This window comes from Podarcis bocagei (assembly GCF_964188305.1).
Source record: "Podarcis bocagei genome assembly, chromosome: 5".
Taxonomy (NCBI): domain Eukaryota; kingdom Metazoa; phylum Chordata; class Lepidosauria; order Squamata; family Lacertidae; genus Podarcis; species Podarcis bocagei.
In genome coordinates, this window is record NC_138129.1 from 21,493,235 (window position 1) to 21,514,538 (window position 21,304).

At 42.5% G+C, this 21,304-nt stretch overlaps 1 protein-coding gene across 1 annotated transcript in view; it reads left to right on the plus strand.

The window, feature by feature from the left end:
- Positions 1 to 15,374, plus strand: part of KCNB1 (potassium voltage-gated channel subfamily B member 1) — a 198,902-nt gene extending 183,528 nt beyond the window's left edge. Inside the window, exon 3 of the mRNA XM_081196126.1 lies at positions 9,449 to 15,374. Coding sequence (XP_081052252.1) covers positions 9,449 to 11,479 — 2,031 coding nt within the window. The 3' untranslated portion in view covers positions 11,480 to 15,374. The remainder of the gene's footprint in view (positions 1 to 9,448) is intronic.
- The last annotated feature ends 5,930 nt before the right edge of the window (positions 15,375 to 21,304 follow it).

The following is a 21,304-nucleotide window of genomic DNA, read 5'->3' on the forward strand; positions in this document are numbered from 1 at the left end:
AATGAAAGGTTACCAAAGTCCGCCCCTGGATGTGGCCAGTAGGAGCAGCATGAATCATTGTAGCCCTCCGTTTGTACTTTCAATGCATAAGAAGGTTTTCTATGGGATTTTAAACCAGCCCTCAAGTGGGACAGTTAGTGTCGTTGGAGATTCCTGGTCTCTTTTTCTCAGACACTTCCTTTATGTTATGAATTGATAGCCCTTGTTCCTCCTCCTTCGCCTGCTCATTGGTCTGCATAGCTCCTGCCAACCCTACTGTCTCATTGGAAGATTTCAAAGCATTGCATTTAGTGCTCATAACGTCTTTCTCAAAGTGAGTGCCTGTGTGTGAACTCATTGCATCAGATCTTGTTGTCTGTATAATTTCGTCTAGAAATATATGTTTGAACAGGATCCCACCCAACTCCAGTTAGGACCTGCTTGGGGTCTGGTATCTTCCCCTCTCTTTCATCATGGATGTTGGCTTATTTTATGGATATATGCTGCAGGTTATTTTATTAATACTATTGCTACAAGTTTGCCATGGCCTTTGGCTAGAACAACAAACCTATGAACTTGAACTTGAATTGGAAAAATGAGAAACTGCGAGAACTGAAATTGACAGCTCCTTCCATCCCTAGATTGACAGGTGCTAAGAAGGACCTTTAACTGAGACTCCAGAGACCAGTCGGAGCCAGTCAGAGAAAAGAATACTGGGCTAGGTGGACCAATCATATGACCTAATATAAGGCAGCCTCCTACAGTCCTTCTTGCTCTGACTGGCAATAGATCTCCAGGATCTAAGACAGAAATCTTTTCCTTCTCCAACTCTGCTACCTGAAACCCTTTTAACTGGGAGGCCTTCTGCATGCAAATCGTTGTGCATCCACAATTGGCAATTTGTAAACAGACATGATCTCCTGTATTCCTATATTATAAGCATATTTGATGCTTCAGCTGAAGTTTCTCAAGAAAAACAATCTGTAGGCAGGTTTATTTTTTTCTAATTTTGGTTGGGAAGGGGGGGTTGCATCACGCATATCATCAGCATATGGTTGCTATTTTCTAAAAAATTAGCAGGTCAGTATCACATCAACAAATGTATTTTTCCCAGCTAGATGCAAAAATACATGCTGCTGTTCTCCACTCACTTTTTATTAAGGAGGGAAAATGCATAATTGTGTTAGCTATGCTTCTCCCTCCCACCCCTTCTCTCTTTTGGGGAAAAAGAAAAGTATCAATTATTTCCTTGCATATTCAGGAAAAGAAGGCATCTTAAGCAATCAAGCTAATAGTTTTTCCTTAATTACTTTTAGCTGATTTCATGCTCTCATGGCACATTGCTGATTGAACTAAACCATCCAAAATTCACTAAAGACAACATTTTGTACTCAATGTTTTGCAAGTGGGGCGGGGAGGAGCTGCTGGGTCTAGCAAGCCCTCGGAAGCATCACATTTTGCTGCAAAGATGATAAAAGCATAGAGCGACTTGACATGAGTTGTCTTCACAGCTGCTGGATGGTGCATGGCCTTTAAAACCTTGCTTTATCTCCTCTGGAGATTTGGAAGTCAGGCACACAAGGATTTATAGAGCTGAGCCAAAACAGGTGTTTTAACTTTGCTCCTTTTCTTTTCTTTTGCTTTTGTTATTTCCAAAATCCGCCTCCCATTTTTCAGTAGCTTTTGACTGCCTCTTCAAAATTTCATCTTGTTTTGAAGCGTGCAAAATACCCCAAGGGCTGGATTTTAAGACAATGGGAACTGCACGGGCGTGAGTGGGCAGAAGGTAGAACTGGTAGAAAATCAGCTTATTGCCAAGACTTCAAAACACCACACAAGGCTTTCTGCAAGCATCAGTAATCCCTGAGAAAATGGGGAGGGTCCGCAGGACAGACGTCCTCCACCAGTGCTCTATAGGAAGTCATTTTAAAGAAGCAAAGCAAGGGCCTTGATGTTGCCCATCAATAAATGGCCTCTGGCATGCTTAACCATTTCCCAAGCCCAGTTTCAGCACCTATAGCGGGAGTGGGTGGGAATTATCTAGAATTACCTGGGGGAGGCTCTGGTAAGATTCAGTGGGTGGGAGGGGAGGGTTAAGCGCCGTCTATTCTGTGTGTTGATTCTCTTGCATGACACCATATTTGTTTTATGAATATTGTGTTTGAAACGGCACGTTTCCTGGTCAGGTTTAGCTCTGCCCCAAGTCATGTTGCCACCTGCACATAGTTGTCAATGTTTCCCTTTTTTTAAGGGAAATTCCCTTATGCCAAATAGGATTCCTCGCAAGAAAATGGAAAAGTTGACAGCTATGCACCTGCAGCAAAGCACAAAATGGCGCCTCTTGCCCACTGCATGTATGGAAGCTAACTAGAATGAGAGCTGAATCTAATTCAGCATTCCCACTGCTGTCCCCTGACATCTGCCATCTATGGCAGGTGCCTCACTCTACCTAATGATCGCCTGCCAGGGAAGCTTTTGTAAACTAGAAGGCAAATGCTCCCTGCCCCCCGCCCCCCGCGCTCCTGCTTCTTTTCAGGTTATCAGCGCACCACAAACTATTCATTATAGCTATGTTTGTAGGCTAATGTAAATGTTGTGTTAGCAGCGCTGATGGACTTTATTTACAAAGTCAAAATTGCCTGTAGCATCTCTTCCAATTCTGTATTATGAAAGTGAAATGCACATTAGGCAGAACATCCACTTAGTATTAAAATGAGTCTCTTCCACTTTCATTTTTCAGATTTATCATTTTCACACTCATTTCCAGAATAGCTCAAGAGATGCTCAAGGCAATGTTGGTGCTTTGCATCCAAATGCCCTGAGCTTTGTGGGTTAGAGTGGCCTTTTACGAGTGAAGGTACAAGCCATTTGGGTAGCTGTGGCAGAGAATCTAAATGGCACACCAACAGCCTTCTTTGTAGCAGTGAGTGACTTCCTTCAGATCCTCTCTGTAATGGTTCCAAGACTCTGTCATCTCTTTGGTTCTGCTTGGATTGAAGTCTGACAGGGTGGGTAGGGTGGTATCCAGCTAAATGGTTCTGCTAGCACAAGGAGTTTTAGCTGTACAGTGGAGTTTCTTCACCTTTTTCTCTCCACATGCAAACCCACATGCAAACCCACACAAACCTGAACTCTGTCCCAACCCTCCGAAGCAGATTTACAGGGGGCAAACAGGCAGAGGAGAAGGTGGGGGAGATCCATTTTGCGTAATGTGTGTGTGTGTGTGTGTGTGTGTGTGTGTGTGTGTGTGTGTGTGTTGTTGTTGTTGTTGTTGTTGTTGTTGTTGTTGTTGTTTTGAGTGTGTGTGTGTATGCACCTGAAGTAAGAGAGACAAGAGGAAAGACACATATGGAGAAATACCCAATTAAATGCCACAAATCACCATTTAAAAAAATATTACACATTAATATTTCTGCAACATTATGCTTTTACACTACAGTGGTACCTCGGGTTTGAAACACCTCGGGTTACAAACACCTCGGGTTACAAACACCTCGGGTTACAAACTCCACTAACCCAGAAGTAATACCTCAGGTTAAGAACTTTACCTCAGGATGAGAGCCGGTGGCCCGGTGGCAGCAGGAGGCCCCATTAGCTAAAGTGGTTAAGAACGGTTTCAGGTTAAGAACGGACCTCCGGAACAAATTAAATTCGTAACCAGAGGTACCACTGTATTGGGCTATTTCCCATAGTGCCAGTATATTTACTTCTTTTTTACAAAAAGCCTTTGGAGTAGAAAGTTCTGTTTTTAATTTATTCTTGATGTGTTTTTACTTAGTACCCAAAATGGATGACCAGAAGAAGTGGGGTGGTTGGAAAGGACTCAGTCATGTCCACCGGAAAATAAGTGGGGTGGGTCAGCAAAGGGGATGACATCCTACCTTACTTCAGAAACTGTTCTACTTGCAGAATTTCAGGAATGATCCTCTTAACCGGGGATTCTGACAATTTGAGTTCCACTTGATACATTTGAACCTCTAAATCTGAATTGGGATTTGGTAGAGGCAGATTTCATAAAGTCCATTTGCTGCCTTTTGACAGTACCCTCCCCCAAAGTCTTCTACCTGAGATGAGCCATTAAACAGCACCTTAATGGTAGGATCGCTGCTCTTATCTCATTGAAAGATAATCTTACATTGAACACTTCACAGCCATTTCTACTCCACTGTTTGCTGCAGATTTGTGCTCAAGCATGGTAAAACCACATGTGCAATTAGACTGTAAATCTCTCTTGCTTTGTGCAATCAATAATCATCATTCTGAAAGCGTGTGTTTGATGCACCTGGTCCTTTAAAAAAAAAAACACCGCCGATTTGTCCTGAAGTTACTTAGCACTGATAATTCATTAGGAGTCACAAAAATTCAATCAGGGACTTGTAGATTTGCACTGGTGGGAAAAGCTCTCCTGGAAGCAGCTGTCATTTTGTGTTCCTGGAATCCTGCCTGTGTATACGGAGCCTTGTGTTCCAAGACAGCAATATCATTAAGGGCCAACACCTTTTGGCAGTGGCCCAGGGAAGTATCTGAGGTGAAACTACAGTATTAGCGCTGCATTTGAGAAGGTGAATCACGGCAGCCTTCTTCTACCAGTCAGAACATAATGGGAATAAGTTCTGAGCATCACATAACACACCCAATGAGCATAGTGTGGCAACACAAGCACGGATATGGGTCAATCACCATGCCAATGCTTCTGAACCTGTCAAGGCCGGCCCTACCCTTAGGCAGCTGCCTCAGGCAGCAGATACAGTGAAGTGCTGGAGGACAGATGTGTGTGTTCCATACTTCCTTAAGCTAGCCTCCTGCCCTTGGGTGCAGTGGAGAATCCTGCCCTGTCACCAGTCAGGGCAGTGTTGCTCACTTGTCTTCCCAAAACCATGTCACTACTGTTTACTGAGAATGGGGGGGGGGGGGAGCTGGCATTTTTGCCAGCCACCACTGCCCATCACTGGTGTTGAAGTAAAGTTCAACTGCCAATACATTTACCTTCTGGACTGATGGGGGTAGCTAAGCAAATCAGTCTCAAGCTTAAGCCAAGAAATAGTATTCTCTATGAAACTGAATATCAATATACTTATCAAGGCTTTGAGATTAGACCACTGAAGAAGCCCGGAAAACTACCTTGCGAGTGTGCTGCCTGCAAGCCCCAGTGAAAGGGTCCCATCAGGGGCAAACAGCGGCCTCTTGATTACTTGGACTGCCAAGGCGAAACAGGTGCAAAACGCCGGCACCCTGTCTGCAACTTCATTAACATCCATCTACAACTTTACTAGCATCTCTCGGTATTGTGAACAACACTGAACTTACCTTTTGTTGGTATCTTCATGAACTTACCTAAAAAGATAAAGAAAACAAAAGACTGAGTTAAGCACTTGAAAAATCTATTGAAATCAAACATTGTAAGTTCATCTTAGGTTGGGTAGTTCTCAAGTCTCTGTGGCTTTGCATAAGGTTTTGTATTTTTCTCAGAAGATTGATAAAGAATGTATAATCATTTTGGTAATTATTGTGTGTATATTGCATGAGTTGTACTACATACTCTCCTCTGACAGCAAAATATCCTGGGCTAGTAGACAGAGTTGACACACCTGCCCTGATGTCAAAATGGCCTCCACTTTTGAATTGCCAGGTATTGACTAGTAGGCACTCAAGAAACTGCAAAAGTACCAAAAATCAAAGTGGCAGTTGGTGTGCAATTCTGCTCTCTGGCAGTCTCAGCCTTCATTTTAAGAAAAAGAGAAAGTTGCCAGGGTTTAACCTTGTGAACTTAGTGAAACCTCAGGAGCCAGGAGGATTACAGAGCAAGATTATGAGCTCCAAGTTTGTGGTTCTTCCTTCAACACCTTAACTAGAGGAAGCAGAAGAAATGAAACAAAAAATGTCAAGCTTACTAAAGGTATATAGGTTGTAAAATCTGGCTTTTCTTGGTAAATATTTTATTTTCTTGGTACAGTGTACGCACTGCCCTGAGAATGCATCATCAAGCCCAGGGGTGCAACAGTTGTTTTCCTGCAAAGCAAATGCTCACATATAATTTTTTAAAAACAGGTTTGACTTATGCCTTTGGCACCATTGGCTCCTCTTTGCAAATGGTGCCCAAAGGAAAGAGTAGCCAGCTCCAGGACCTTTTACTTTTTGAATTAGTTACGTTGTTCTTCGCTGAGCACCAGAGTTCAAGCCAGTCCAGCAGAGGCCCCCTGAACACTGTCTGTTCCATCTGTACAGGATCAGTTTAGATCAGACTTTCTCAAACGTGGGTACCCAGATGTTGATGCACTACAACATGGGTAGGCAAACTAAGGCCCGGGGGCCAGATCCAGCCCAATCGCCTTCAAAATCCAGCCTGCAGACGGTCCGGGAATCAGCATGTTTTTACATGAGTAGAATGTGTGCTTTTATTTAAAATGCATCTCTGAATTATTTGTGGGGCATAGAAATTTGTTCAGATTTCCCCAAAAAATATAGTCCGGCCCTCCACAAGGTCTGAGCGACAGTGGGCCGACCCCCTGCTGAAAAAGTTTGCTGACCCCTGGACTACAACTCCCATGATCCCGAACCACTGGTCCTTCTAGCTAGGAGTAATGGAAGTTGTAGTCCAACAACATCAAAGGATGAATGGTTGAGAAAGGCTACTTTAGATTATGGTGGGCTGAGGAGGTGGGCATCCTGCTTTAAGAAGTGCATCTGACCACCCTTGGCTGCTGACCACCTTGTCTTCTTGGATCTAGCCAAAGGTGATTGCTTGGGTGGGTCCAGGAAGTGGAGAATACTGAAAACGTCTTGGCTTTTGACACTTGAGGTATATGCTATTAAGGAACCACTTTATTTTTATGGTTGTAAGATCTTTTGAATTATTTATTATACTGTGTTTTAATGCGGTAACCTACCTTGGGACCTTAGGATGAAGGATGGGTAAATCAATCATCATCATCATCATCATCATCATCTAACTTAATATTGCAAAGAGAGTATTACCAATGCATGGATAATTCTTATACAGTGGTGCCCCGCAAGACGAATGCCTCGCAAGATGGAAAACACGCTAGATGAAAGGATTTTCCGTTTTTGAGCTGCTTCGCAACACGATTTTCCCTATGGGCTTGCTTTGCAAGACGAAAACGTCTTGCGAGTGTTCCGCTTTTTTTTCGCTTCCCCCCCTTTTTCTAAGCCACTAAGCCGCTAATAGCCTTTTAGCCGCTAATCCGCTAAGCCTTTAATAGCCGCTAAGCCTTTAATAGCCGCTAAACCGCTAATAGCGCTAATCCGCTAAGCCGCTAATAGGGTTGCTTCGCCTGACGAAAAAACCGCTAGACGAAGAGACTCACGGAACAGATTAATTTCGTCTTGCGAGGCACCACTGTATTGGTCAGGTGGACCAATGCTTCCAGAGAAGGTATTATATGCCCATATGTGATGTGAACTGACAAGTGCAACATTTTAGCACCTTGATCTACCGTTTGCATTTGTGTGTGACTGTGACTGGAAATGGCAGCTTCTACTGTAAGATCAAGGGCTCTATTTCAGCTTGTTCTATTTTGATTTTTGTCCAAGCAGGTGGATGTGCACAGAGGCTGATGCATCGTGACCGCTGCTGTGTTTACATTCAGCGCGGAAGACGATAAGCATTCAGAAAGTGTACAGAGCTAGGGATGGGGAAGAAATCCAATTGAGTTCATATTTAAAGGCAAATCTACCTAATTCACACTTTCTGAGGCAATATGTGAACCAAAACACAGTCATCCTTCAAAATTCATACTTCTCCAACTTTTACAGTGCAGTTCTCCACCCTAGCACAGGGAGTTGGACTTGATGGCTCTACTACTCTATGATTCTGAGTCATGTGTAGAAAAAAAATACATATACTAGGGTAAACTCTGTCTAAAAGTGCATATATTGGTGATAATGTCAGGATGCTGTCAGCGCCTCCCAGCTGGTTGCCCAGAAAAGTATAAGGACCAGGAAAAGTTTCTTATCATCCTTTTTTATTTTTTTATTTCATTCTTTACACAGACAGTCAATAGAACCCAGCCTCTTGGATAATGGCGCTGTCCCGAGTGAATCTCAACCCCACACCTCTCCCGCTTTCTCATTCATCATTCTCATCGTCTCCTCTATGGGTGCTGCTATGTGCCCTCTGTTTTTGAGCTCTTTGCTCTCCTACTTTTAAGGCTCTCCGGATTCTGGGAGATGGAGGGTCTGGAATGACAACGTGTCATCTGGGTGTTGTTCTGGCTGTCCCATGGTTTCCCAGTTTTTCCCCTCATCTGCCTCTGAACTATGACCTCCTGCAAACCGCAGTTGTAAATCTATACTGTCTTCATCTTCCTCCTCCCTGGAAGGCTCAGGATAGGGAGGCAGTCTCCACCATTCCTCCTCTGCCCGGTCCCTGACAAATAGCATACAAAAATGCATTATGTATAGGAAAATTTGCTGTGCAAAAATGTGTATTTTAGGGGCAATTGTGTTACTTGTTTTTAAAGCAAGCTGATGAAGAAATGTGAAGAACTGAATTTAAGGTTGGGGGAAACAGAAATTGACAGATTTGCTCATCATTAATGGGTGCCTGGCAATTTACCATGATTCCTAATCTTTCGAAGGCCTCAGGCTTCTTTACCAGATGTATTAATCAGATTAGGAAGGGTATAACAATCATAATGTTTGCGATACAGATGAGGATAAACCAAGTTAACAAGGAAAGAACTAATCTTAAATGGAATGTAGGAAACACACCCTTGGTAGCTGAAATGTCGAGTATGGATATGGTATATAATCCCAACATCTGCTGAAGTATCAAAATTTGACTGGTCCCAAGGGGACCCAGATTTGAGAGCAATTACAGGAAGTCTGGTCATTACATATAAATATCTATTTTACTGTACTACTGAATTACTCAGAAAAGATTTTTAGCATAAATATGAAAGTGCTTTATCAACAAAAGAAATCAAGGTACTATTGCCCTTCACTGTGAGCAGATTATCTGCTTGGGAAGTAGAGGAACCTAAGAACGTTTCTTAATTCCATAACTATAGATGGGGAGGTCATTTGTAACACCTAAGTGTTTTAACAAGAACACATGAAATTCCACTTCTTATTTCCCTTAAAAGCAATAATCTTGGCAGGTCGTTTCACATGTTTACTGCCTTTTGTTTCATTTTTTAAAAATTAAATTTATATCCCATCCTTGAACATGAAGGCTGCCAGGGTAGTGCCTGGGATCTGCGTATAAAATATGTAATACAAAGACCATTATGCAATGATATAAAGCAGGTATCCAAAACAAAAACGATGGTTTGTATCCAACTAAGTTCCACCCAGAGCAGCCCTATTGAGGCCTATGGACCTAGGCAAGCCGTGCCCATCCATTTCAGCATTTGATGTGCAAAAGTGAGAGCAGGAAATGAAATTATTTTAACAATGCTAAATCATTACCCATTTCAGTGGCCCTAACCACTTTCTGTTTTCTTTGCAGATTTTGGCAATCATTTCCATCATGTTCATCGTCCTCTCTACAATTGCCTTGTCACTCAACACTCTTCCTGAGCTCCAAGGCACAGATGAATATGGAAATTCCACCGATAACCACCAGTTAGCCCATGTCGAGGCTGTGTGCATTGCATGGTTTACAATGGAATACCTCTTACGGTTCCTCTCCTCTCCTAAGAAATGGAAGTTTTTCAAAGGGCCGCTGAATGCTATCGACTTGTTAGCCATCTTGCCATACTACGTAACCATCTTCCTCACAGAGTCAAACAAAAGTGTACTTCAGTTCCAGAACGTGCGGAGGGTCGTTCAGATATTCCGTATCATGAGGATACTCCGAATTCTCAAGCTAGCTCGGCACTCCACCGGTTTGCAATCCCTGGGATTTACGCTGAGGAGAAGCTACAATGAGCTTGGGTTGCTCATTTTGTTTCTGGCCATGGGGATTATGATATTTTCGAGCTTGGTGTTCTTTGCAGAAAAAGATGAGGAAGATACGAAATTCAAGAGCATCCCAGCATCCTTCTGGTGGGCAACCATAACTATGACAACAGTTGGCTATGGAGACATCTACCCTAAAACACTCTTAGGTAAGATCGTCGGTGGCTTGTGTTGCATTGCTGGTGTCTTAGTCATTGCGCTCCCTATACCAATCATTGTAAATAACTTCTCTGAGTTCTACAAAGAGCAGAAGAGGCAGGAAAAAGCCATCAAGCGCAGAGAAGCTCTTGAAAGAGCAAAAAGAAATGGGAGCATTGTGTCCATGAATATGAAGGATGCTTTTGCCCGTAGTATAGAACTGATGGACATAGTCGTTGAAAAAAAGGGAGAAAATGCAGGCAAAAAGGATAAAATTCAGGACAATCACTTATCCCCAAGCAAGTGGAAATGGGCCAAGAGATCTCTCTCTGAAACTAGCTCCAACAAATCTTTAGAGACAAAGGAACAAGGGTCGCCGGAAAAGGCTCGCTCATCTTCCAGTCCTCAGCATCTGAATGTTCAACAGCTGGAAGACATGTACAGCAAAATGGCGAAAGCTCAGTCCCAGCCCAACCTCAACATGAAGGAGTCAGGCCAACCCAACAAGCAAAAGGAAGAATTAGAAATGGAAGCTATTCCTGGCCCTATGGTCCCTTTGCTGACCACTCGGGCAGATGGAATAATTGACATGAGGAGCATGTCAAGTATTGACAGTTATATAAGCTGTGCTACAGAATTTCCCGACTCCGGGAGATATTCCCATAGCCCATTAACTACGCTGCCTAACAAAGGTGGGATAAATCCACTTCAGGATCCATATAGGCCAGAGGGAAGTGGGTCCAAATTCATGGAGATAAAACCAAATCTAGAAAGCAGTCGTTGCTCTACATTTTTCATAGAGAGCCCCAAAAGTACCATAAAAGTCACCAATCCTCTAAAATTAAGATCCCTGAAGGTTAACTTTATGGAAGAGGATGCCATAGGACCAACAGCATCAAACGTCCTGAGAATATACCCAGATCCCCTCAAGAGCAAAGGAGCAACAGGAGCAGCTACAGATAGTTCTGGCCACTCTGATCGGTCTTTAATGAGTCCAGAAACCTCTATCTATACTACTGCAAGTACTCGAACACCCACAAAATCCCCCGAGAAGCAGGCAGCAATAGTTTTCAACTTCCACGATGCTGGGATACATAAATATATCGACGCCGACACTGATGATGAAGGTCAGTTGCTGTATGACTCAAGCCCTCCCAAAGCCCCACCAGGAAACCCAGCTCCCAAATACAGCATTACACATGGTGGCTATTTAAGGCAAAGGGATAGTGTTTATAGAACAGAGAAGAACCACTTAGAGACTGCTGCTTTACCCTCCACACCCAAGCTAATTGGGCAAAATTGCCTTTATTCCATGGAAAGTATCACTGGAAGAACCCGTGGTAACCAGGAAACTATCAAATTAGAGAACCACATTTCACCCGAGGTTCACATATTACCGGGTGGAGGAGGACATGGTAACACACATGATCAAAAGATCTGACATGTAACCCAGAACTTTTGGTGAAAGCTGAAAAGGAATGCCTTTACACTCAACACACGAAGAAGAGCTTCTGCATGGCATGAACTTTTGACTGAAACAAGCCACCTGTTTTTTAAAAGCAAGAGGATGCCCTCAAGGTGGGCTCAGGAATAAGTCCTTCTCTGGATCCACTACAAAGTTACTGCCCACAGCCATCAACTGAAACAAAGATTGTGCATCTTGGTCATAATTAGATCTCCTTTCGACTTCCTTCATTGAAGTTAGTGTGACCAAATATTCCATTCACTTCCCCCCCCCCTTCTTTGATGGATCTCTTATATGTGGCAGTATCAGCACCCGACACTGCAGTACCCCTTTAAAGGAGACCAAGGTGGCCAGAGTCAAATACTGGAAGAAATGGTTAGGTGTGGGAAGAATAATCAGTGATGCAACACTTTTTGCATGAGGGCAACTGTTTCAAACATCCCCAGATATGCCTTCTTCTCTGAGGGATACGAGGTCTAAAGGTAACAGAACGGGCTGGTTAAATTGCGGATTCAGTGAATTGAGAAATAAACTGTTTAAATTCTCTGTGTGTGCTTAATACTTCAAGATTCATTGAGACCTGAAGTTTTCTTTATAAAAAAAGGTAACAGCAGGGTGAGTTGCACCACTTGTATCTAAATCCAAAACACCCCTTCGAAATTATAGCTAAGAATAGCACTTATTACTGCTCATAGTAACACCAAAACAGAGATCAGGAAAGCAGTTTTTAGAAAGGCAGTTTTCAAACTGAAAAGACAATGGGAATGGATGTGTGAAGGAAGCATTGTTCTGCTCTTATGGGTGAGAGGGTTTGGTTGGTATTCTTAGAAGGGAGCAACCAAGATGTAGCTGACCCTTTTGTGTGTTGGGGGAAGGCTACTACCCAAAACCACAGCCATAATGTAAACGAAAGGACAGTGCAACCCTTGGAGATTCTGACCAAAGAATTAAGCTGGGAGTCCATACTGGCATTATGATCATCTCCAGCACAAAAGGGGCTAAAGTTAATAGTATGAAAAGGCATTAAATGTCGGCTCCCTGAATTATTTGCACATCCTTTCATGGCTTACACCTAATCTGTTATCCATGCCAGAAGAATCTTTCTGCCACATTTTGCACTTAAATAGCGCAAAATGAAAAGATATGCAAGTTTTAAAAACATAAATATGCAAAAATAGTAACAACAATCCTAAGCAATTAGCCGGATCCTCCTCTCATTTGGACTGGTTGTGAATCATAAGAGGCTCCCACTGGAGTTTCACAGGTGTGGTGTAAATGAGAAGAGAATCAAGTTTCAAATATTTTGTTTTTAAACTGGCCGTTTTAAAGAAAACCATAAATACCAGCTTGGATTTATAAGGTAGGCTGGTATATTAAATCTTGTATCATTTAGGTTTGCTGATATCAAAAGCACTTTATGTTGATTTTATTATTGCGTTTGACAAAGGTGGCGTAGAGAAGCAGAGAGAATGTATTTTTTTAAATAAAAAACAAACAAACAACCTAGCACTTTAAAACAAGCACTATCTTGATTTGTGCCTCGTCACATCTGTGATTTGTTACCCACCTGGTAACGAACTGCGATAACTGTGATGATAACACTTAATGTTGTGTCCATTGTTGCTGTAGTATATGTGTCATTGAAAGTTTGACTTCTCTTTCAGGGTACACAGTACTCTGATGTGGACTCAAAGTGTAGTATAAGAGGTGGGCAGTAGGAGAAGAAACTTAAGGTTACTGCCTTCCCCCCAAAAAACACATGTGAAATAGACATGAACTAAACTTCGGAGCAATTTGGTAAAAGTAGTATAGAGAAATGTCATGTTCTTATTTTCTTCCTACAATAATAATATGGGTTTTGTTCAGTTTTCTAGGAAGATACCAAAATATTGCATATGGGCTATATGCAATATTTTCACTGGCCATATTCAAGGACTGAGGTTTAAAAACCTGGGAATAGTGCAGTTTTTTGGCCAATACATCAAATTAAGGTTGCTTCCAGCTGGGTGTTTATTATGGGATGGGTGCTCCTCATGCATGCAGATTTTTCGCAGCATCCACATTACATTGCTGGCATCAAAATGCCGGCCTGTATTCTCTCCTGCCCCCGTATCATCTGGATTTAACCTTCCCCGGGCGAAACCCAAAACGTTAAAAAAAACAACCTGTTGTCAGTGACCTGTGTGCAGTATCTGAATGGCCCATTTACAATATTAAGCCTCCATTTAACCTTTTAGGTTACTCCACAGTAACCTTTTTAGACATGGGTATTTTATCAGTGAAGTGCATTGCACCTACAGTGGTGCATAAACCACCTGCATGCTACAGGCCTCAAGGCTCAATTTTTCTGAAACGAAAAGCTGTCAGTAATATACTGCGCCCCTGAAAAAGACTACCCCACTATCTGGATATACGTGTTTCATCAAACAGTTACGTCTCCAGTGTCATATAGTCGTTGGTTGGTCATGACTGTCATTCTTGTCCATTCAAGCTGTACTGTACTCCTGCCTCTAATGCACACAGCGTGGATGGACAAAAGCAATAAGCGCATTGGGGTTGTCATTATCGCTTTGTTAAGTTAGACCTCTGGCTGGCACAATATTATATGTAGGTATGGAGTTGTTGCACACTGGCTGAATTATTCAGTAATCCAGTACTGTTGGGATTACTGAATAACTTCCCAATATTTCCAGAGAGGCCTTACGGTTATGCTATTGTCCTATTCACTCACATGCGCATAAGACAGATCAAGATATGGATAAGCTCAAATTGTGTACAGTTTAGGCCAGTAAAAGTCGGATAAGCTCCTTTCCGTGCAAGAAGTCGCACAGTCAGCAGACAAAAATGCACCTCTATATTCAAAAGTCTCAACAGAATAGCATATTTTAAAAGAACACCCCTACCCCAAGTTAGAAGTCCGTCTTTGTTAATTCAAAACTTGCACTAAGGGTGAGTCTCGCAGTAATTCATACAATGTACTTAGAAGAGTTAAGTTGTAACAATCAAATAATTATTAGGAACTAATGATACAGCAAATGAGCTTTAAGCATATTATTGCAGTGATCCATTCTTAATTAAACTGACGATTAAGTGAGTTCCATTGAACTTGGGAAGCTTCCTTCATGTTTAGGGCTAGACTCTGGGAAAGATTATTTTAGGGATGAAAACCAATTGCTACAGAAAACTCCCATGTATTTTAAGTGAGGGGGTGTTAAATAGTTTCAACACTGGGATTGACAGGGAGGCAAGACCTAGACTGCTTATGTGCTTAAGCAAAGGCAAGTGAATTAGGTCATTTGCAAGTCAAACCCCTAAATTGTTTGTGTTAAAAGTCTGTCATGTCCATTATCAGCACAAATGTTTTAAATAAAAACAAATTCAGGGAAAAATTACTTTTTGATATATAAAAAGTATACAATGGTGATTTCCACATTGCATATTTTAGAGCTGATTCTTTCATGTAAAAAGTTTTCAGAGGAATTGTATTTTTCATATCCGAAAGCAAATGTGTTTGACTATAGCCATATAGAGAAAAAGTATTTAACAAATCGCTATTGGAAATGAGACATTTGAGTTCCTAGATGACAGTCACAAGAATCGCAGCGTTTAAAAAACAAACCTGGAATATCAACTGGTGCAACTCTCCTTGTAACCAAAGGCCCTGTTATTGCCTTGCATGGACATAGTGTGACACCAAACTATCATTCATCTAGCGCAAACTTCTCAAGTAGCATGTTACCGGGTCACTTTTGACAGCTTTGTTCAAAAGTATCATAAAGTATCCATCCTTTGAGTGTGAACGGCCAAAGTCCTATAGATTTCTTATAGAAAGAGAATAATTAAAGATGGGCATACACTATGCTCAAAAACATTTCTTTCTTCTGTTTGTGAAAGTGTTATTCTAGCTCACATTTTTTGCCCCGCAAAAAAACAAACCAACATGGATCTCTGGGGCAAACCGCACTGCTGTGAATGGCTTCTACACAAAACCATGGCAATGGTCCTGTATCTTCTGTTCATTTCAGTGCAGCTTGCGCCGGAGAACCTAGGATTGTGTCCTATGATTAATTTAAATTAAATGATGCCTGACAATGAACTGCTTTGTACAAACTAAGTATAGATGTATGAGCACTGGGAAATCTACTCTGAACTTTTGGAAAGCATTTGGAATGAAAGCAAAAATCCAAAAGAATTGGGGAAGGGTCTGCACTCATCACAAAAGGGAAAAGTAGTGGGTTTTGTGGGTTTTTAGGGGGACCACAATGCAGAAATCCATAAAGGATTGAAATAACGCCTCTGTACAATTTGCTTGTTTGTTAGATGCATAGCTGGCCCCTTCACTAGCTGAACTTGCCAAGAGGAGGTAGAATGAGCAAACACTCTGTGTGGTAAGCCAGTTGCTGTGGCCCTACAGTAAAACAAACAAGCAGGAGTCGCATTTGATGTGTCTCTTGAAGGGCTGTCCCAATTCAGACTGCTGAAGAGAGAATGAAATCTTTTAAACTTCACTCTGTGAAAACACAAACATTCAAAACACCGGCTGCCTGAAATAGGCAAGGCCAGCTTCAGGTTTGGAGGGGCCTGGGACAAAGCATGCTCAGGTGAGCTCCCTCCTCTGTCATTGGGCTCTGCTGGTCTTCCCTAGTGGCAGCAATCAGAGCACCACCAGGTGGCTGTTGCCCAGCCGCCATTTTGATTTCCCACAATGCCTTCAACACAGCACACTGCACTGAGGCATGGTGGAAAATAAGTATGGTATCTAGACTAACTGCCAGGTCTTCGCTTAAAATGCTGGGCCAAAAAAATATTAAAGGAGGGTCAGGGCAAGCAACAGGCAGAGCTGGAGGCCCAGGAGCTGCCCAGGGGTGCTGGGTGCCCAGGAAATGGTACTGCCCAGCACACAAATATCAAGCAGAACTTGTTTTCTTGTTAAATCTTTTTTTCTAAAAGATACAGAGATGCATGAGAGAAAAAAGAGAATCCAGCAAACAATAATGAGCATACAAGATGAGAGAAAGTGGAGTGTAGGTATCTACTTTGGAGACAGACCATTTGCTGGGATGGTGAGAAAAAAAATTCCAGAGCAATAGCTCCTAAACTAACCATAGTTAAATGGTCCTCTTGACCCAATAAACTTTATTGGCAGAAAGTATTCACTCAGTGTTTGATCATCAGCACTTTCCTTTTTTTAAATCTTTGCCTATGTGCTATGCACCATGCAAATAAACAAACATATTACAGAGCAGAATTCGCCTAACAAGTCCCATGAGCAGACACTCTGCTCAAGGACTTCCATTTGTGCAACAGGGGTTTCCCCTCTCTCCTCCCCCCAAAATTGGCTCAGGTGGGTCAGCAGAACCCCCAGAACTGGTGCATAGAACTGTGTGCTGGGGGAGGAGAGGGAAATCATGCCCTCTGACAAACCAAAATGGTTATGCAGATGGAATCATTAGACGAGTGTGACAGTGAATTCCTCCCGTCGTTTCTGCAGTTGGTGGGCCTTCCACCTTGTACCTGCCTCAATCTTTGTTTGCCTGCCCCATGATGGACAGCAAATGGGTTGAAAAGAACAAGTGCAGACCTTGCACTTAGCTGAGGGGCAACAATTCTCTCAGCTGCTAGCTTGCTTCTTCTTCTTTCCTTTAGCAAAAAAAGAAAATAGCCGTGTTTATGATTATGGTAGATTTCTCAGTGCCTTTTCTCATAGAAACATCACCTAAGCACACTTCAGGAACATGAAGAGCATTGTCCTGTCCTACGGGTGGTCCACATTTTATGAAAGTCTTGAGAATCAATGATTGCAAAAGAAGAAAAAGATGACCCACAGGATGTGTATTTCTTCCCCGAACAGACTGTGTGGCAAAGGGCCTGAGGAATTTCCCCCCCTGCATATATCACGTTGCATCCAAAGCAGTGTGACGTGTTACCTTAGCAACTATGGCTATCATAAACTGTAGCCTTCCCTTCCCTTTGCAGCTAATAAGGTACAAGATTTTTAAGCAAAGCAGTATTCTCTTCTGTAAAAAAAAAAAAAAAGACTGTAATGTATTGATAATATTTGTACCTATTCTATATTTATGTCTTGACAGAATGACGACTGGTACTAACTTGTGATTCGTATAACGGGGGTATTTCAAGCTCATGTGGAGGTTACTAAAGCCGCATTCTCTCAACTGATACATTCCACATGACATTTGGTAGATTAGAACACTCTTCCAAAGCACCCATGCCATGCCATTGGTACAATCGCCACACAAAGCAACAATAGCAGTGGGTATTCTGTGGCATGGCTAAAACACTAATATATGTGAACGTGGATTCACACAGCCTGTTCACATGCCGGTTATCACATGATGGGCTTATAGTATGTCAAGCTTTGCTCCACCATGGGAGTGCTAAATCTGAGGCACTCTTACTTGCTTCCACAGCTGCCAGCTCCCCAATGCGTTCCAACAGGCAACTGGACAAAAATCCAGCTATCAGCATTTAAGGGAGAAAATTAACATATCCCTCCTGCATCGTGATGATGAGGGATGCTGCAGCTGTGGACGTCCTCTTCCCCTATCTCACTACTTAGCTGCCTAACAACCTCTGTCTGTCAACTAGCCTTAACAGTACTCAGCTTCTCAAGAGCCCTTCTTAAAGGGGATAGATGACATGGTGCCCTTTGGGTGTTGCTGGACTTGAGGCACAGGGAGAAATTGGATTTGACTCACATTTAAAAGCCAATCTACAAAATTCACACTTTCTGAGAAAATATGTGAACCCAAACACAGCTGTTCTTTAAAAATTCACTCATCTCCAAATTTTGCAACAGAAGTAAGATGTACGAAAATGCATATAATAGGGTAAAGTGTATATTTAAAAAACAAAACATGTATTGTTGAAAATAATGTTTGGGGGAATGGCATTGCAAAAATATGTATATTAAGCAGAACTGAGTACAAAAATGTGCCTGTTTGGAAAAAGTAACACTAAAAGGCTGGTGAATTCTCATGAGGATTTCTTAAAAGATAATACCAACTGCTGCAGAAATTCAAGATTGGAAAAATGAGAAACAACACCGACAGAGCCATCCATTCCCAATTGGGCCACAACTCCTATCCTCCCTGACCATTAGCTTTTCTGGCAAGGGCTCATGGGAGTTGTAGTCCAAAAACCTCTGGAGGGCACCATGTTGACTCCCCATGAGCTAGCCAAACTGAGGCTCCTACTTACCCATTAAAATTACCCTCAGTGTGCTGTTCCATGAAGAGGGTCCCTTATAAATTGTTGTGCTTGGACACGATTTTCTTGTTTAAAGCTCCATGGAACGTCCAAGAGGAGCAATTCCATCAAAGCGCCCATTATATGGGACTTTCACTCATCCCATTTCTTAAAAAAGCAGGGTTGTGGGCATCCACTCTCAATGAACTGAGAGCACAGAGGTTTCAGAGTCACTCTTTCCCTTTGTCAAATTTTCCCGTACGACCAATCATTAATTCCCCTTAGATGGTAACCAAAACAAAGCAAAAGTAGTCATGGAGGTTGCTTTATAAACAACCTGTCAGGGAGAATATGGCTTTAATAAAGTTCTGGTTGAAAGTACAGCTGTTTGCTGTTCCTCCAGTTTGCCATTGTGTTGGCTCTGTAAGTAGTGCTGAGGGGAAAGTCGGGCAACTTTCATGCATTCCAGAGTAGTCTATTTTTCTGTTACGATAAAAAAAAAACGGGGTGGGGGTGGGGAATGATATATAAATATATGACTGTATTTTTAGCAAATTTATAATAGGGCAATCAAGTCAAAATTCTTCTTTTGTATTACAGAATAATATATTAGAGTCTCTATTGTCAACAATTTCCATAGTTGACCTTCTTATTTCATTTTGCGTGTGTGTCCGTTCTAAAGGAATGTTACAGTATTTTCCCACTGAACTGTGATGACTGCAAAAAAGGTCGCAGAGTCCAACGTTGTCGTGTTTTGATATTCTCCTTAATCTGTCAGATGTTTCAAAAGTGCAAATCGGAGTTAACCTGAAGATTTCCTCCTTCTGTGGGAGTGTGTGTATGTTTGCGCGTGCCGGTCAGAATGGCTCAGACTCTGATCTAAGTGGAACGCAGACATGTAATCCGTTAACTTCATACTTTGACCTCCGTGAGGTCCCTTCCAGATGTACATCAGTTATAATAAGATTAAAACCAATCAGAGTGCATGGATTACGTAATGGGCTCAATCCTTTGGCCAGGATAAGTGGCCAGTTGAGAAGATCTTATCCACCGCATGTTTTGTGTGCAAAAAAAGTGGGTGATCCAAGAGTCCAGACCAGCCTTTCCCAGCCTGGTGCTATCCAGATGTTCCCATCAGCGCCAGCCAACGCAGGCGGGAGCTGAAATCTAGAGGGCACTAAGTTTGAGGAAGCCTGGTCCAGATAATTCAGAATTCCCCTCCCCTTGAGAGCAGGAACTGGTGCTGGTGTGGTTAGGAAAGAGCACTCTGCACACCTTCAGAAGCACAGCATTTACCAGGCAGTGTGAAACCATAATTAAAACACAGTCCCAGCAAAGACAAGATACACAGAAACAAAAAGGCTTCCCTCACAGCCAGGCATAAGCTTATCTGTGTCAGCTTCACAGCACCGCACATCCTCCCAGGAAGCATAAACCTGCCTGCTAGCCTCCAGTGTGATTCCTCCTGCAGAGACCAGTGGGAAAGACGCTTGCCAACTTTTGAGTGGAAGCTGCGCTCTGGTGCCTGTAACAGCTGCCCGGCACTCGGAAATTTAGCAAGTGGCGTCTTCTCGATTGCTTCATCTCCCTGCCAAATAAAAAAGAAAGAAAGCTGTTGAAGGCACAGGAGGCAACGGAGCCCGTGTGGTGTAATGGTTAGAGTGCCTGGGAGACTAGAGTTCGAATCCCCACTCAATAAATAAGTGGCAGGCACAGGAAACAGGGAAGTAGATTCCACTTAATGCAAAAGACAGAACTTTGGTTTAAGGGAAGGGGTTTTGCAGAGGGGAAAGAGCGGGCATGGATGCTTCAGTCACCTGCTCCCTGCACTTCTGCGCTGCAGGCTTCAGTATTTCCTCCTTTTCAAATGTAATCTTACATCAAGCAAAAGGGCTGTAGCGCTTTGCATGCAAAAAGTCCCAGTTTCAATCATCATGTAGGGCTGCAGAGGGAATGGCACTCTGTCTAAAACCCCAGAGAGTCACTGCTGTTAGTGTGGAGTCCACAAACAATACTAAGCTAGATGGACATGATAAAAGGCAGCTTCCCACATCCCTTATCGCCACACTTACTAGGTAATGAGACCAAGAGCGCTGCCTTCATTTGCATCTGGTTACTCTGTTCCTTGCATAGACTAGAGGGATTTGCCCAAGTATAAACTGAGCAAAGAATCCAATTAGGATCTGACATTGCTTAGATGTGCTGGGATATGTAATCAAGCAGCTGCTGTAGGCCAGGAATAGCTAGCATGGCATCCGCCAGATGTTGTGGACTACAGCTCCCATCATCCCTCACCACTGGCCATACTGGCTGGCACTGATGTGAATTGGTGCCCCAAAGGCCTGAAGGCTACCACTTTGGTTACCTCTGTTATATATATATATATATAGCATGTGGCCAGATTTGTTTGTTTGTTTTTTCTGTTCCTTTATAATAAAGAGCTGATTCCATTGCATCAACAGAATCACACGGTGTGGAAATTTATTATATAGGCCTCCAGCTCTGACAAGCAAAGGCTCCGACATGCTCTAACATGAAACCTTGTGTTATATGGAACTTTCATAAAAGTAATTGAATAATGGGAAGAGCTGGTGC